This window comes from Micropterus dolomieu, linkage group LG16 (genome assembly GCF_021292245.1).
Source record: "Micropterus dolomieu isolate WLL.071019.BEF.003 ecotype Adirondacks linkage group LG16, ASM2129224v1, whole genome shotgun sequence".
Lineage (NCBI taxonomy): Eukaryota > Metazoa > Chordata > Actinopteri > Centrarchiformes > Centrarchidae > Micropterus > Micropterus dolomieu.
Window position 1 is genome coordinate 1,513,110 of NC_060165.1, and position 16,941 is coordinate 1,530,050.

At 40.8% G+C, this 16,941-nt stretch overlaps 1 protein-coding gene across 1 annotated transcript; it reads left to right on the forward strand.

Annotated features, from left to right (window-relative positions):
• The first annotated feature begins 361 nt into the window (after nt 1-361).
• On the forward strand, nt 362-15,159 carry sult4a1 (sulfotransferase family 4A, member 1). The gene is made up of 6 exons (XM_046072636.1): nt 362-530; nt 10,824-10,954; nt 13,316-13,396; nt 14,606-14,732; nt 14,891-14,985; nt 15,112-15,159. Exons 1-6 carry the CDS (start codon nt 362-364, stop codon nt 15,157-15,159), a joined length of 651 nt encoding a protein of 216 aa, XP_045928592.1.
• Nucleotides 15,160-16,941: the final 1,782 nt, after the last annotated feature.

A 16,941-nucleotide genomic window follows, 5' to 3' on the forward strand; every position in this document is an offset into this window, starting at 1 on the left:
AACAAAGCAATAGAATATTACAGGCCTGTACAGTGGAGCATGAGGCTCATAGGACTGTACTGGAGCGTGTATTTCTGTGTAATGGGAAACATGTTTCCTCTGCGGGCGCGCGCATCCTCGACCCGGCGAGAGTGGTCCTGATGCTGGGACTCGCGCGCATTACATCACTTCTCACCCGCGTGATTGGCTGTAGGTCAACTTTCCGCCTGCCGCGCAGCATCCACCGCGAGCTACAGCATCCCGAAGCGAGCGGCAGCTCATCCTCACCATCAACCTCATCTTTGATTTCATTAAAAAAAAACTGTTCGCGTAGGTGTTCGCGGGCGTTTTCTTTTTCTTGCACTGGCGGCTCATTTCGAGGATGGCCGAGAGCGAGGCAGACACGCCGAGCACGCCGATTGAGTTTGAGAGCAAATATTTCGAGTTTGATGGAGTGCGGCTGCCGCCCTTCTGCAGAGGGAAGATGGAGGAGATCGCCAACTTCTCCCTCCGAAGTAGCGACATATGGATTGTCACCTACCCAAAGTCAGGTAAACGAGCCTCTGCGTCACCCTCTGCACAGTGCTGGCCGTGTGTCAGATTTGGGCTGCAGCGGTGACTGCAGGCTTCCCTTGTGACTATTAAACTTTAAGAATATAAGTCAAACACAGAGCGAGCACGGTTACTGCGTGTATTTGCCTAGTTGTTGGTTCGTTTATCGCAACGGCAGGCCACAGCCATTAAAGTTGTAAATCCGGTCTTATTTTCATCACAGTTATCTAATGTAGCCTACTCTAACGTCTCTGTTACATGCAGCAGGAAGTAATTCTAGGCCTCTAGTAGGCAGGAGCCAGCGTGTATGTCATAATCAGATGCCCACAAACTGAGCGCTATCACACACAGATGGAAGTTGGTGTTTACGTGCATCTTCGGAATGCCATTGCGCAGCACTGCTGCAGACTGGATGCCGTGCGCGGTGCCCTGCTGTGCACTGGGTGGGTCCGGTCATGTGACGGCTGGTGGGCAGCTGGAGCTCGCTGGATGTGCATGCAGAAGGGCAGAGGGAGATTGATTATGGTGGTGGGAATTATATTTCTTGTGGATTAGCATCTCAGCAGCAAAAGGACACATGTACTGTTGTCATCATCAAATGGAATCAACAGGAAACTTGATGGCAATTTCATCACATGGCCTTTCTAATTAAAGAAATTATAGGCCTATGATAATACAAGTGCCCTAAACACTCTGGCCATGGCCATGGTTTTCAAGTCTCTGGTACAATGATAACCTATGAGTGAAAGTACAGTGTACAAGTTTATTAGAACAATCAATAATACTTGAGTTCAGTTGCATGAATGAATTGTGTATTTGTATGCAGATGTTATTGATTGGATAGCAGAGGTTTGCTGCATCATACTGCAGTACACATTCTGTTACATGAAAGAGAAAGCAGTAGAGCCAAACTCTCCTGTGTGTAAGACCTGGCCTTAGAGACTAGCTGGAGAACATAGTGGAGCATTTGGCAGCTAAAGAGACAGATATTTCCCCCAGTAGCTGGTGGAGCTAAAAGTAGTATATACTGTACTGACATTCACTGGGTGGCCAGAAAATTGACTTCAAATAAATGCTAGTGTTGCTCTGTGTCTGCTCGATGAGTAATAAAGCCATTGTTTGCTAACACAGTGCAGTTAGGTATACCAGTGCTGTGTTTACAGCTTGTTCTGCTGCATCAACATGGCCAAAAAATTTTATTTTCTTTGTAATTCTGAGGTATACTGCGCTAGTATTTTTTGATTAAGTTCACATAAAATTATTGAAGAAAAGGTTTAGTAATATTTGTTAATGTATTGGTATGATTTTGATCATTTTGATTTAGCTCAGTGCTAAAAAGAAGTCTAGCTGATGTGGGAATTATACTTCTGCAAAGATAAATGTCTTTGTAAAGCTACACAGATAAGCTATTATGGGTAACTGAAGGTTGCAGAGGCAAATCTCAACAATACATTGTGTGGTGCTGGGTGTCAAACAACATTGGCTAATACAACTTGCTGCTGGGAGACAATTTAGAAATAGAACACTGTAAGTTAACTGTACACACTCATGTTACACCCAAAAATATTATAAAAACAGAAACACAAATGTTTCCCAAGAAAACGGAATACATTTGAACTAAATCCAGTGCGATGCTTAGACTTACTAGAAGTGCCCATATTAACAAACATCAGGTTTACAGCCAGATTATGAAATGGCCGAAGAGTCAGAGGAAACTCACATCCACTCCCACAAAAGACATTTCTAGGGAACGATGGTCTGGTATCAAACGTCTGTTAAGGTCACCAGGGCTAACAGTAGCAAACACATCAGTCTGGGCACATGCACCAAGCACACTGGCTTTGTTTGTCACAGCCAACTCTGGAATATTTCCTCACATTTGTAGACAAAAACAATGACGGCCTGATTTGAACTTCATGTTTTTTCTGGCTTTCAAATTAGCACACAGCTGGAATCTCACATGCTCTGTAGCTTTCTGCACCATAATGTTATTGGGTGCAAACCCTGTAAATCTTCATCTTTGGCATTGTTGATTGCTGTTGGATGGAGACAAATGTGTCTTGTGCTGGACACCTGGAAATCAGAACCAAGCTGTAAACAAGGCAGTTTGTCTTCATTTAAAGGTGCCGTAGAATGGAAAATTGAGTTCAGTACATGGAACTGACATACTGTGAGTCTCAATCACCATTGTTTCCTCCTTCAAATGTAAATTTCGCACATGTAGAAGATCCCAGAAAAAAGGGCCATTGCCAACCAATGCTAGTTTTGATGTAACATCTGGGATCATTAATATTTACGCCCCCAAAGTTTACATATACCAGCCCCAATCCTATGAAGCGGTCATACAAGCTCATCGAGCAAGAGCTGGTTCAGTATGTCTCAGAAAGTGCTTTTACAGTTCTGAAGGAAAGGGAAATATTTTTTGGTTTTCCCTCTGATGTCCTCTGACTGCTCTGCCTCAGCTATGTGATTTGTAAAGTTTCCAGATGAACAGATAGCTTTACTTCAGTTGCTAGCATCTGCTAACAGATGCTAGCAACTGATCAACTGGCTCTGAACACCGGTCCAAAGCTTCTGTACTAATGTTAGATGTGTAAACACCAACACACCACCGGAGCACCAAGCTTCCAGTCCAGGCAGAATCAGCAATGGGACGGCAGTTAAATACCGGACAATATTTTCTCCATTAAATCTGATCCAGTTTCAACAAAACCAGTTCTAAAGTTGTGTTTTTGTACAGTAATCAGTGAGGCCTAGTCTCACATTGCAGGCCGTGATTCAGCGTGGTGCAGCTAGTTGGCCAATCAGAAGCAAGTGGGTTTTCAGGGAGGGGGCCTTAAAGAGACAGGAGGTAAAACAGAGTGTTCATACAGAGGGTGAAAAAAGAGGCTGAAGCAGAGGACAGTATGATAAAAATAACGTGCTCTTTGAACATTAAAAGCATGAGAACATTTTCTAGTAGAAACCCCAAATGCAAGGATAAACCTGAAGCTGAGTATTCTACATCACCTTTAACATAGGGTGACCAGAGGTCCCCGTTTTCCAGGGACAGTCCCCGGCTTTGGTGGCCTGTCCCCGTCTGGAGCTGTCCCCAGAAATGTCCCCGTTTTTATCTGTGCGTTAATCATAGACTGTATAAGGTGTTAACAGACCTAAAATCAGATTTTACGTGGCCAGAAAGACTGGACAGCAGAGCAAACATGCCGAAAAGTGACGGTCCGCCGAAATCTAATTACCGTGCAGTATGTTAAAGCTGTATCACCTGTATCAGCTGTATCGTCTCTTTATGACTACAGCTGCATCTGGGTCAAACAGACATAACGTGCAAATAAGCATCACTTTATGTCCGTGGTAATGGAAAAGGTATGTGCTTTGTGATACTTACGTTTCCTTTTAACGTAATAATCACAGTTGTGGCCAAATAAGCGTTTGCAGTTTGTAACGTAACCAAACATGACATTTATGTGATTATAGGCATTAATAGAAGCCTGTTGTTACCGATGGAATATGAACATGACTTACTGCTGAGTTATATATATAAAATAAAGACATGATCTTTTTTGCAACTATCCTTATGACTCTACATTATTTAACTTGCTGTCCAGTCCTTTTTACCTTTTAAAATACCTTTAAATGGCCAAAACAACACATAAAATGCAGTATTCTACTTGACAGAAAGTGTCTACAGCCTCTACTTATTGACTGAAAGGTAGTTTCTGCCCTGAAATGAGTTGATTTCATTCATGAGGGTTATATTTAACAGATTATGAAACCGCAATTTTACCACTTTTTTACATCATATATAATAACATATTTTTTATGACATACTGACCACCAAACCAAAAATTTCCCCAGTTTTGATTTCAGAAATCTGGTCACCATACTTTAACAGTGAAAAGAGTGATATGTTATTTATATCCAAAGAACTCTGCTGTTTCTTGCGCACATGAGAGAAGCAGTCAAAAGTAGCCTGAAGGTCCCCCTCCCTTCCGTTTCCTTCCCCCTGCTCTGTGTTGTTGTATCTGTCCACATCTGTTGCAGAGTGAAATAAAGCGCATGGTAAGCCACATGGCTGGGATGCTGCAAAGCTGTGATGCCATTGGCTCACATGTGACAATTTTGGCCAACAGGACTTGGAAGAACATACAAACATAGGGGGTGAGAGTGTGGGGTTGCTCTACAGTTTATGATGGCAGCACATTTATGACATCAGCCATATGCTCAATCATGACTCTCTGCTGGCGATAGACCTCTGCATGCACACACACACACACACACACACACACACACAGAAGAACAGACAGATGATACAGCACAGCTGCTCTGGCTGTGTGTGCAGTGCAGTGTGCACTGCTGTGCAAAATACAAATGATGCACATTTAAAGAGGCACTCCACCGATTTCAATGCGCATGTGTGGGAGTGTTGTTCTTTATTTAATCTTTCTCAGTTCCCCAATACTAAATTGCTGAAGTGCCCCTTTAAACAATATGATGAGGTTGTCAAACCACAGAGGTGTGTGATCTCACTGGGAGGCTACGAACATTGTCCATCCATCCATCATCAACCGCTTGCGTACAGGGTCGCGGGGGGGCTGGAGCCAATCCCAGCAGACATCGGGCGCAAGGCAGGGTACACCCTGGACAGGTCGCCAGTCGAACATTGTCCTCCTTTAAGAATATGTATAGTTCACTATTAACAAGTGAAGGCAAGAGCAGAATGTCACATTTTGCCAAGCGTTAACACAGGAATAAAGGGATTTGGACCCAAGTGCAGAACATACAGGCGGAGCAACTGCTGTTTCTAGTGTTTATTAAGAAATAAATTAAAAGGGTGCACAAGTTTACGGGACTATGAGGCAGGTGAAGATCAAAACCAAGTAAGCAGTCCAAGTCCATAGTCCATAAAGATTTCCAGAACACAGGTAAACGCTTAAGACCGGCAGAGAAAATTGATAATCTCTCAAAGAATGCGAAGACAATCCAATGCTGAACAAAGAAAAGACACAGACATAAATATACAAGAGGGAGGTGACAAACGAGTCGTAGGTGAAAACAATTAGGGAAGAGTAAAGCAATCAAACCAGTTGACAAAGCAGAGAGGGGCCAGAGCAGTGAGCAAAGTGACCAGACACAACGAGAGGAAGATTAAAAGTAAGTAAGTAAAACAGGAAGTAGAGTAAATGACACAACAGCACAGAGACAGGAAATGTCAGAAAGTGGGATTAGTGAAAACTCTGAGTACTCTGGGGTTCCTGTTTCAGAGACTGAGATCAGATAAACCCTAGATCAGTAACTCTGGCAACTTATGCTGTGAAGCTAACCTCGTTGGGAGGAGGTTTACTTCAACAAACTCTGAGTTTCTCTGGTTCCTCCCCTCCTACAGAGCCTGAAGTAGAAGCTGTTTGAGACTCATATCACTTCCTCATTCACAAGATATCAAAGCACATATGGGAACGTATTCATATGCAGAATTTTACGTCTTTAGAAACATCGAAATCCCGGTTAGATATTAGTTTGTTATCCATGATCTATACATGATCTTTAACATGACTGCTTGTCACAAACAGAGACGGATCTCTGGGTGAATGCGATGCAGTGTGAAGTACTTTGAGTGGTTGGAAAGACTAGAAAGGCACTATACAAATACAGACAATTTAAATGCAAAATGAGCACAATTTTTTTATGTAAAATCAACATCTACAAATAGACAGTCAGTTTGAATCTAGACACATTTTCTGTGTAAGACACAAATCACCAAAATCCTAATTACTGGGTTTGGAGTATGACTTTATAATTACAGGTCCATGAGTAAATTGTCTTATCTCTTTGATTAATATTTTCATCTTCAGTTATTGCCACCGACATTTTCAGTTAACAGCTGAAGAATATAGCCTATTTAAAAATTGAATGTAACATCCACAACATTATTCCAGCACTTATTCATTCATTAAGGAAATTCAGGTCTGGTAAATGCTGAACACATTCATATTTCTAGTGCCACAGGATTCAAATGGAGGCTCTACCTTTATTTACTCGTTGCTATGGTGAATTGTAGTATTGGTGTTCCATTGATGATGACTTTTTTTCATTCCTCACGCATGTGCTTCCATCAGGTTCATCAGGAATTGATTTAAGTAACTCTGATCAACTGATCTAGAACCAAATTTCCCATCTCAGGCTTAATCAACTCAGAGCTCAGGGTTAAACTCAGAGTTTATTAAGCCTACTGAAACAGGGCCCAGGACACAAGAGGAAGGACTAAAAAGGAGGGGGACATATAAATAATCATTTTGGAAACATTTAGCTAATTGATGTTCAGCTCTTCTACATGTCTGTATCAAAATATATTCTGGTTTCAGTTTTTCCAGCAGATGCTTTAATCTGCTGCAAGGATTTGCTCCCATTAATCTACAAGAGTATTTGTGAGGTCTGGCCCACAGTCAGTGTTTCAATAAACCACAACAAACTGGGAAATCCACTTCTTCATGGAGTTGGCTTTGTGCATGAGGGCATTGTCATGTAAAAAAAGAAAAAGGCCTTCCTTAAACTGTTGAAAGTACGCCACCGCCTCAAACAGCAGTGCCATTGATTGGAGCCTAAGGAGCCTAGCCAAACCAATAAAAACAGCCCAAAATCATTAGTCTTTCTCCACCAAACTTTACAGTTAGCATTATACCTTCAGGAATGGAGTATGGTATTCACCCAACCCAGATTCATTATTTGTAACTACAGACAGATTTCCATGAGTCCAAAGGCTTTACACCACCTTAGCCGGTGCTTGCATGGTCGCCTCGTGTGCCGCTGCCATGAAAATCCATGTCATGATGCTCCTGGTGAACACTTTTCTGATGTAACCTCTCTCCTGTACTTTAGCACTTGGGGCCCAATTTATAAAAAATACTTATAATAGATTTTTGATCTTAATTATGATGTAGTATGTATAAGTATTTATATATAAAAACCTTCCTTTGACGTGGAATTGACCATATCTCTGATCAAAGTCTAGAGTTGACTTAAGTGAGGTATTAAGATTTGGGAGGCATTGCGCCCAGGCCTGTGATGAACTTTGCATTAGCTCTATGAACAACGTGATAAGTGTTTGGCTTTGTGTGCCAACCCACTATTTAGGCCACCGAATATGTTGATATGTATTGCCTGGCTTCAGTCTCTTCATCACCGTGATCTCGTTTTCCACAAAGTTTGCTTTTCTCTTTTGGTTCGTAGCTGTTCCTGACTAAACGCCCATTTGTGCTAGCATTAAGTTAGGTGAAACTGCTGAATGTAAGGCAGGTGCCATCAGTGAGATACAACAATTGCTTTATATAACAATATCAAAATGATGGATGGTGACCTTTGACCCCAGAACCCCAGGACTGAAATACTTTATGCACTAACAATGTAAGTCCACCCCCCCTCCCTGACCAACAATTGGACAATTGCCACAGTTTATATAACAATCATGTAGCAGTCAGGTGTGTATTCAAGACCTCTTTAACAGGTTTTAGTTTTCTCATTGCTGGAGTGTTTTTTTTCAACCCACTCATGTAGCTAACTGGAGTTCAATTAGCTAGCTAGCTGATCAAATCTGGCAGTGACAGTTGTCATTTCAGCTGACGTAATTTCCAAAGTTCCAAAAATGAATAGGAATTCTGATGGTAAATCTGCCCTGTTGTCATTGTAAACTACATATGTAAACTTCACTGGACTGACCACACTGGACGTGAGATGTGGAATCATTCACTATGAAATTCGCATTATTGGGGTACCAGGCTGAAGTAGAAGGGGTGTTCATCAGGCATGTGGGAAGACATTTTTGCTTAGGGGTGCTGTACAGTAGATATGCGCGCATGAGAGACTGTGTGTGGGCACACACACGCAGCATTACTTCATGTTTAAATCTCCCAACACCCTGATAGGATCGGTCAGAATCTAATGTTAATAATGTTCTTCTACACATCTAAAAGGTCTCACACATAGATAGATAGATAGATAGATAGATAGATAGATAGATAGATAGTAAATAAAGTAAATAGATAGATAGATAGATAGATAGATAGATAGGTTCATACAGTGAAACTGTTAGGTGTAAAGCAGCCGTCCTCCTGATCAATGCTGAGCTTCATCAGTGCGTCTAAATTGTTTTAGAAACTAAAAGTTTCATTATGTTTCCTCTGCAGGGTTTGCTCTGTCTGTCCTGTCAAGTTTATAACTACAGTTTTTAGTTTTGCTGCATAAATGTCCCAGGGTTTTTGCTGTGACATTACTGCACCTGTGGAAGCGGCCATTAAAATGACTGACAGCAGCCTCTCTAATCATGAAAGTAAATCGTTAAAGAAAACACTCATACATTGACACAATAAAGCAATCACCTGGAAAGTTATAAGGGCCGGTAGATGTAGGATAAATCTGAGAAAATAATAATTTGGGTGGGGGGCCGGTGGATGATTTGTGTGTAGGCCAGACATGATTAAGTAAGAGCTTATAACTAACTAATAACTAATGTAAGAGCTGATCCACACATCACACCAACATAGCTCCGTAATCGTGTATAAGTAATCGTGAAAAAACAGTACAAACAGCAGCTGATGTCACATTATTAGGCTGTAATATGAACCACAACATCCTCTGAATTCAGCGAAACCTGCTGTATTTTATTTTGTTGTTTAATAACAATAGTGCCCATTATGTAGTCTGCACATGTCATTTGCACACTGTGTTCCTCCCTGTCAAACCTGCACACTTGGAGTGCATACATACATGTACCAGTGTTCCATCTCGGTTTGAATAAAAACCTAAAGAGTACAACTTGGTTTAGACACACCCTGTACTCAGCTAATATCTCTCAGTCCCAGTCTCAGTATTTATGGCTTTGTATCAAACACAACTAAACCCTTTCATGAATGCAAAATACATAGCGTAGTAGCATAACTGCTACTAATGAGAAATACACGTTTTCTTTTAGCTTTTTCTGGAAACTGAGAAAAATGATTTATTTGATTTCAAAGCCAGCATGTGGTCAGCCTGAGGCCACACATCTTCCTGTAAGTAAGAACATTCTGTCTTGTTCACATTTCATTTCACTTATTAGGATCCCCATTAGCTGTTGCCGAAGCAACAGCTATTCTTCCTGGTTTCCACACAGACACAAAACTCTATACAGTATAGTACACAATTACAGAAAATCACACCCACCAACACAACAAAGACAATACAACCATACACAAACACGATACAATACACTACATAAACCAGCTCTCATCAGTAAAAATCACTTAATAGAACAAACAGAAGAAAAAGAAAATAAGAAAATCTATTATCTAGACAGCACTATATAGAGTCTAGATACCACCTAAGCGTCCTTAGATGAAGAAAGCTGCCAGGAGATGTTGTTTCAATGCCATTTTAAAGCAAGTTTTACTGTTCTCGTGATGAATATGCTCAGGCAGAGCTTTCCATGCAACCATAGCTCTATACATTACAGTGTTGTTCATCATACTGGGTTTCTCTTTGTGTAGTGTAAATCTACCAGCTCAGTAGCGTGTCTGGTACAGCATGCACATCTGAGCTCCAACATAGCTGTCTATGTTATACCCTTGTAATTTATTAACTGAAATCTTTTTTATAAAATAAAGAGGGAGTACATGCATTTGTTTTGTTTATTTTTACCTTTAACCAGGTTCACATCACCCTTTTCTGCAGAACACTGACAAGCTAGCAGGTTGATTGCTTATTAAAGAACTAGCAATGCTGAGTTAATCAAACTGTGAGAAAACCCTTAGCCACTGCCTTTCTGTCTGCTTAATGAAGCAGTGTCCTCCAGGTTTCACATGGTGTGAACTGATAGCAGCATCCATCTCTTCATTTTGTGTTATTAGACTGTTTTTACAAAAGAAGCACGAGGGATGTGAGATTGGACGCATTTGAGCATATCTGGAAACCAAAATAAGTCACAGGGAATCCACAGAAAACATTACCATGGCAACGCATAAACAGTGTTATGATGGGAAAGACTCTGATGCTGAGAAAATAACTAAACAAGGAGCTTGCAGAGAAACTGTGCAGATGACCACAGACTGTAGTTCTTTGTGGTTGTTGGTTGTGGTCCTTGTATGACTACCTAAGTGGCTGCTTTTAAGGACTTTGGGTTAAGTTACTGCTGTAACATCTAGCAAATTGTTTGTCTTAGTCTAATTTTTATAAATCCCCTGTGTACATGTCAACTGCTCTCATTGTTCTCTTTCTGCTGTCCCAAATTCCTGATTGTCCTCTGGATCTCTCCTCTCTCCTTATAGGCACCAGCCTTCTTCAGGAGGTTGTGTATCTAGTGAGTCAGGGAGCAGACCCAGATGAGATTGGCCTTATGAACATCGATGAACAGCTGCCTGTCTTAGAGTACCCCCAACCTGGCCTGGACATCATACAGGTAATGTAGCTGAAATCAGGTAGCATTCATTGAATTAATTAGCCAACTTAATAATGTGGAGATTTTAGATTTAGATTTGCTAGTGCAAAATAATAAACAACTGTCTGGGTATGCCTTTTGCTGGGTGTAGCAGCATTACAACAAACCAGCACCCCTGTTTGGATGTGAAACATGAGATTTAGAAACACATTCAAAACAAGGCTAGCCTTACTTGCAATCACAAGGACTGGCTCTCTGTTAGCTAAATACTGTAGGTACATAAGAAAACCAAACAGAAAGGTTTATCACATACCAAGTCAATGCTGGATCATTTACATGCATACATACATACATAAATACAGTATCTCACAAAAATGAGTACACCCCTCACATATTTCTAAATATTTGATTCTATCTTTTCATGTGACAACACTGAAGAAATGACACTTTGCTACAATGTAAAGTAGTGAGTGTACAGCTTGTATAACAGTGTAAATGAGGTGTCCCCTCAAAATAAAAAATCACACAGCCATTAATGTCTAAACTGCTGGCAACAAAAGTGAACACACCCCTAAGTGAAAATGTCCAAATTGGGCCCAATTAGCCATTTTCCCTCCACGGTGTCATGTGACTCGTTAGTGTTACAAGGTCTCAAGGGTGAATGGGTAGCAGGTGTGTTAAATCTGCTGTTATCGCACTCACACTTACTCATACTGGTCACTGGAATTTCAACATGGCACCTCATGGTGAAGAACTCTCTGAGGATCTGAAAAAAGAATCGTTGCCTACATGAAGATGGCCTACGCTATAAGAAGACTGCCAAGACCCTGAAACTGAATGCACTCAACAGAGAAAAAATGTTTAGTGCACATGCTCAGCGTCATATCCAGAGGTTGTCTTTGGGAAATAGATGTATGAGTGCTGCCAGCATTGCCGCAGAGTTTGAAGGGCTGGGGGGGGGTCAGCCTGTCAGTGCTCAGACCATACGCCGCATCTGCATCAAATTGGTCTGCATGTCTGTTGTCCCAGACAGGTCTGGGGCTGCATGAGTGCTGCCAGCACTGGGGAGCTACAGTTCAGTGAGGGAACCATGAAAGCCAACATATACTGTGACATACTGAAGCAGAGCATCATCCCCTCCCTTCCGAGACTGGGCCGCAGGGCAGTATTCCCACATGGTAACGACCCCAAACACCTCCAAGATGACCACTGCCTTGCTACAGAAGCTGAGGGTAAAGGTGATGGACTGGCCAAGCATATCTCCAGACCTAAACCCTATTGAGCATCTGTGGGGCATCCTCAAACGGAAGGTGGAGGAGCCCAAGGTCTCTAACATCCACCAGCTCCGTGATGTCGTCATGGAGGAGTGGAAGAGGACTCCAGAGGCAACCTGTGAAGCTCTGGTGAATCCAAACCCAAGAGTTTTAAGGCAGTGCTGGAAAATAATGGTGGCCACACACAATATTGACACTTTGGGCCCAATTTGGACATTTTAACTTAGGGCTGTCCTCACTTTTGTTGGCAGCAGTTTAGACATTAATGGCTGTGTGATGTGTTATTTTGAGGGGACAGCAGCAGTTATACAAGCTGTACACTCACTACTTTACATTGAAGCAAAGTGTCATTTCTTCAGTGTTGTCACATGAAAGGATATAATCAAATATTTCCAACAATGTAAGGGGTGTCTTCACTTCGTACAATTTATTGATTTATTTAAATATGTTCAAAAGTAAAGTTGTAGACCTACAAGTCTGGAAAGTGCATAATGGTAGCAATACTTCCCTGGTTAACCCTGAGGCTTACAAGGTATTAGCAAAAACAAATGTGACTGTCTATCCCAACCTCGTAGTGTGGATGTTATTTTATCTCAGCTCACATTAACTAAAATGCCTTCATTGTCCAGGATGTAATTTTTTGAAGGAATCAAAAGCTGTAAACTTGTAAACAACCAACTAATGCCATTAACAGTGATTCTACACTTAAAGGTCAAATTACTCAGAAATGTGACTGTGAGAACAGTTGTTCAATGTCTTCTGTGGCTCTGCACAGTCTTCTGAAGAAAAAAATCCCTGATGATGCCATGAGGGTTTTCTCAGCTTCTGTTATAAAGATATTTATAACTGGAAGCCTGAGTTACAGTCTGGGTTGTGACATTTGACAGATGCAGGCATTTAGAAAGCAGGGAATGTAGGATCCTTTTTATTTAAAGGGTGATCCATACAAGTGACTTAGAATTGAAATGAAAATGCACGTACGCGTGACTATTGTGTAAGATAGATGCAAGGCCAACAGTAACAAGTTCTCAAACATGAACTTCTGCCAGACTGATAAGTGAACTGCAGAGTAAAGATTAAAGTAATGACTTCCTTTGTGTTTCCACAGGAGCTGACATCCCCTCGTCTCATCAAAAGCCATCTTCCCTATCGATTCCTCCCCACAGCCATGCACAATGGAGAGGCCAAGGTCAGTCCACTGACACTGGACATTACACATACAATAGCCATGACTTTTCATTGCATTATAGTGCTAATAATATTTTGAGGTAGGTGGCATGTATAAACAAATTTTGCCCTGAATTTGAACAAGTTTAAAAGCATAACATTAGTTCAACCTCAACACTGAAGTCGAGCTGTGCATCAGCTGACGTATAAGCGGCTTTGGTCATGCTTCTCAGTCAGTGGCTCATTCGTCAGCTGTCAGGCTGCCTACCAAGCTAACTAGCATACTGAGATTCAGGACAGCCCTCACAACCTGACATTACAACCTATTCCTTTGCTGAAACATTCATGTCAACACTACCACCACCCTCCCTCCTCCGAATGGGTTAAGTTTTTTGTATTATTGATTTAACTAAGATCTAATGTTAATTTTTGTTAAGGAGGATTCGTTTTCCCAGCCAACTCCACGTTCTGCTCCTATTCTTTACAACTTTCTCAAACAGCAGAACCAAATATAATCGCTTTTCCAACCTAATTGTCTCATTTGTAATCTGATTAACAGTAAATTCATCAAATTCACTGTTGTTCAGTTAACAGAAGCTGTCAATCAAGGTTCAAGGTAGTTGTGTGGGTGTGATTGTATTGAAGGTGACCAAAGTGGGATAGTGATACATTTAATTGTATATAATATAATATATAGTAATACAACATACTGCAATGAACTACACTCTAATAAAATAACAATAAATAAGTATAGTTATAATACAATAGATCAATACAATAGTATTATATAGGGACATATACAATTTATATAATAAATGTAAATATAATGACAAATAAATTTACATTTACATTTACATTTATTCATTTAGCTGACGTCAGCATAACTAAATGCAATAGGAAATGTATATTTTTGATTCTTAAAAAACAGCTGAGATAAATTGCCATTAAAGCAGGATGTATCACATATGATACAAACAAAAAATCCTAAGTGCAAATTAAAATGGCATATTTTATTTTCTATTTCTTAATTTTTTTTCTGATAATTGTTTCATTTGTTTAGAACAAATTTTTGTAATGTCCACCATAGTCTGTTAATCTATCTGCGATATGCATCACATCAACCATCAGCTCCGATAACCAAATTCCACAGGGCTGTACGTCAACAGCTGCATTACATGGGACTAATGTTATGTATCTGACTATAGTTACTGTTGTTGTGATTCTCTTCTAGGTGATCTACATGGCGCGTAATCCAAAGGACCTGGTGGTGTCTTACTACCAATTCCACCGCTCTCTCAGGACCATGAGCTACCGAGGAACCTTCCAGGAGTTCTGCCGGCGCTTCATGAATGACAAGCGTAAGTATACATGAAGTTTATTGGAGAAGTGGGACAGTATGACCCTCCTTCTACTTTCAAGGCAGTGAACTCCTGTACTCTTTTGTACTGTCAACAGACTACTGTAAGTTCATCCAGTGGAATCTCTCTCTCTCTCTCTCACTCTCTCTCTCTCAAAGTGGGATATGGGTCCTGGTTTGAACATGTTCAGGAATTTTGGGAACATCGTATGGACTCTAATGTCCTCTTCTTGAAATATGAAGACATGTACAAGGTAACGTCCTCACCGTCTCTTGTGCTTTTTTTAGCCACTGTGTGCTAACTCTTAGCTTAACAGTATGTAACTCCAAGTCATAACACTGGAGTCTGACCTTCGAGAAGATCTCACTCTGACTGTTAGGTGGACAGTGGAGCTGCTGTACTGATGAATGTGTCTGTGAACAAATAGCTTGTAGTTTTGCCTTGATTGAAGTATTACAATTGACTCCCACTATGAACTACAATTAACTATTAAATAAAACCAGGCCAATAAAAGTATATAGATTAAAATTGAATAAAATACCCAACAATTAAAATTAAAGCTAGGGTAGGCTGGAGAAACCAGCAAGTGACAGCTAGATTTTGAAAGTATCCAACTGAATAAATCCCACCCCCTCCTTTCAGGCATCCTATAAAAGCCACTTCCCCAAGACATGTTCATGTGCAGTGAGTGCACGGGCAGAGGGTGCACAGGTAGACAGGTAGGAAAGTCAGAGCATTTGGTTGATTGATTGCTGTTGGGACGTAAAGAGAATTTCAACAAATATAACAAAAAAGCTTCAGAAATAAATGTTATACTCTTTGCTTTAAAAGAATGAAATAAACAAAACATATGAAATGTGTTACAAGTGAGAAAATAAAATAGTAAACTTTAATAAAAGCCTTGAGAAGAGATGAGAAGTTTAAAGATGTTACTTGTTCTCCAAGCCTGAGACAGGGAGTTCCTGTCATGATTTTGGCTGGAACCCAAAAGCAGACTGGAGACAGGCAGTTAAGTTTCAAATATTTATTAGTAAAACTTTGGGCTGGCGAAGGGGCTGAGTTTTGGGGAGGATGTCCAGATCCGTGTTGTTGGAGTGGGCAGGCAGGCTTGGCTGGCTGTAGACTTTGTGAGGGCTGGGGTTTGTTAGTGATTGAGCAGGAGCTGAGGCTGAGTTAGCTGGCTGGAAAGCTCGACAGGCAGAGGGAGGAATCTGGTTGTAGGTGAATCTGAAGACGGAGATAACAAGAGTTAATGAGGCTGGCAGGCAAGCAAGGCAAAGTCTCAAGAATACGGTGGGCACTGGATGTGGTTTTGGAAGGGAGGTCAGGTTTGTAGAGAGAGACAGCAAAGGCACTAGCTATTTCACTGCTGGTTGAGAAATTTACCATAAAGGTTAGCAAGTTGGCTAACATTAACTTGCAGTTTGCTGCATTCTGTTTGTGTTGCTCGGCTTTTCAAGAAGTTAGCAATTTAATATGTCCATGGTGAATGAGTTAAGCTATAGCTGATTGTGCATGTATTGCTATATCATATTCCAATATTTTGGCGTCATTTTTCTACAATGGGAAGTGGAGACATGTCGTCAATCTTTATACAGTCTATGGATTGAACTGTCTGCTGTAAAACAACTTCAGACCTTACCTGCGATTCTGTAACTCTGTCCTTCTGTGGGTCTGTTGACAGGATTCTCCTGATGCATGATTTAACAAACAAATACCTTTCCTCCCGTCATTTTCCTACACATGTAACCTCTTTAATCTTCAGTTTGATCCTCTATAGCTCGTTTCACAAGACATGGCACATGTATCCTTTCTATCTTATGTACAGCATTATTGCGTAAAACTCTCCAGTCAAAAAAAGTATCAATATTTGCCCTTTGCTTTGTCAAATGTCCCATTTTACATCATCTGGTCTTATCACGTTTAGCAGGCACAGACTCACTCATGTCCTCTCCTCTGCAGATAGGCTTTTCTTAGAACTGATAACTGAAATGAGGGCAAGCAATTGTAACATATTTTAATTTGGTTTTGGTATTGTTGAAAATATATTGTTGAAAGACATCTGAGATGCTGTATTTCTGTGGGTTTTTAAAAATGTATTTTCTATTTAAGATACACTGCCATAACTGAAGCATGTACCTACCTACTGCCTCACTGAATCTGAGAGATCAGTAACTTTAAACACACCACCTCCCTGCGCGGACTATGT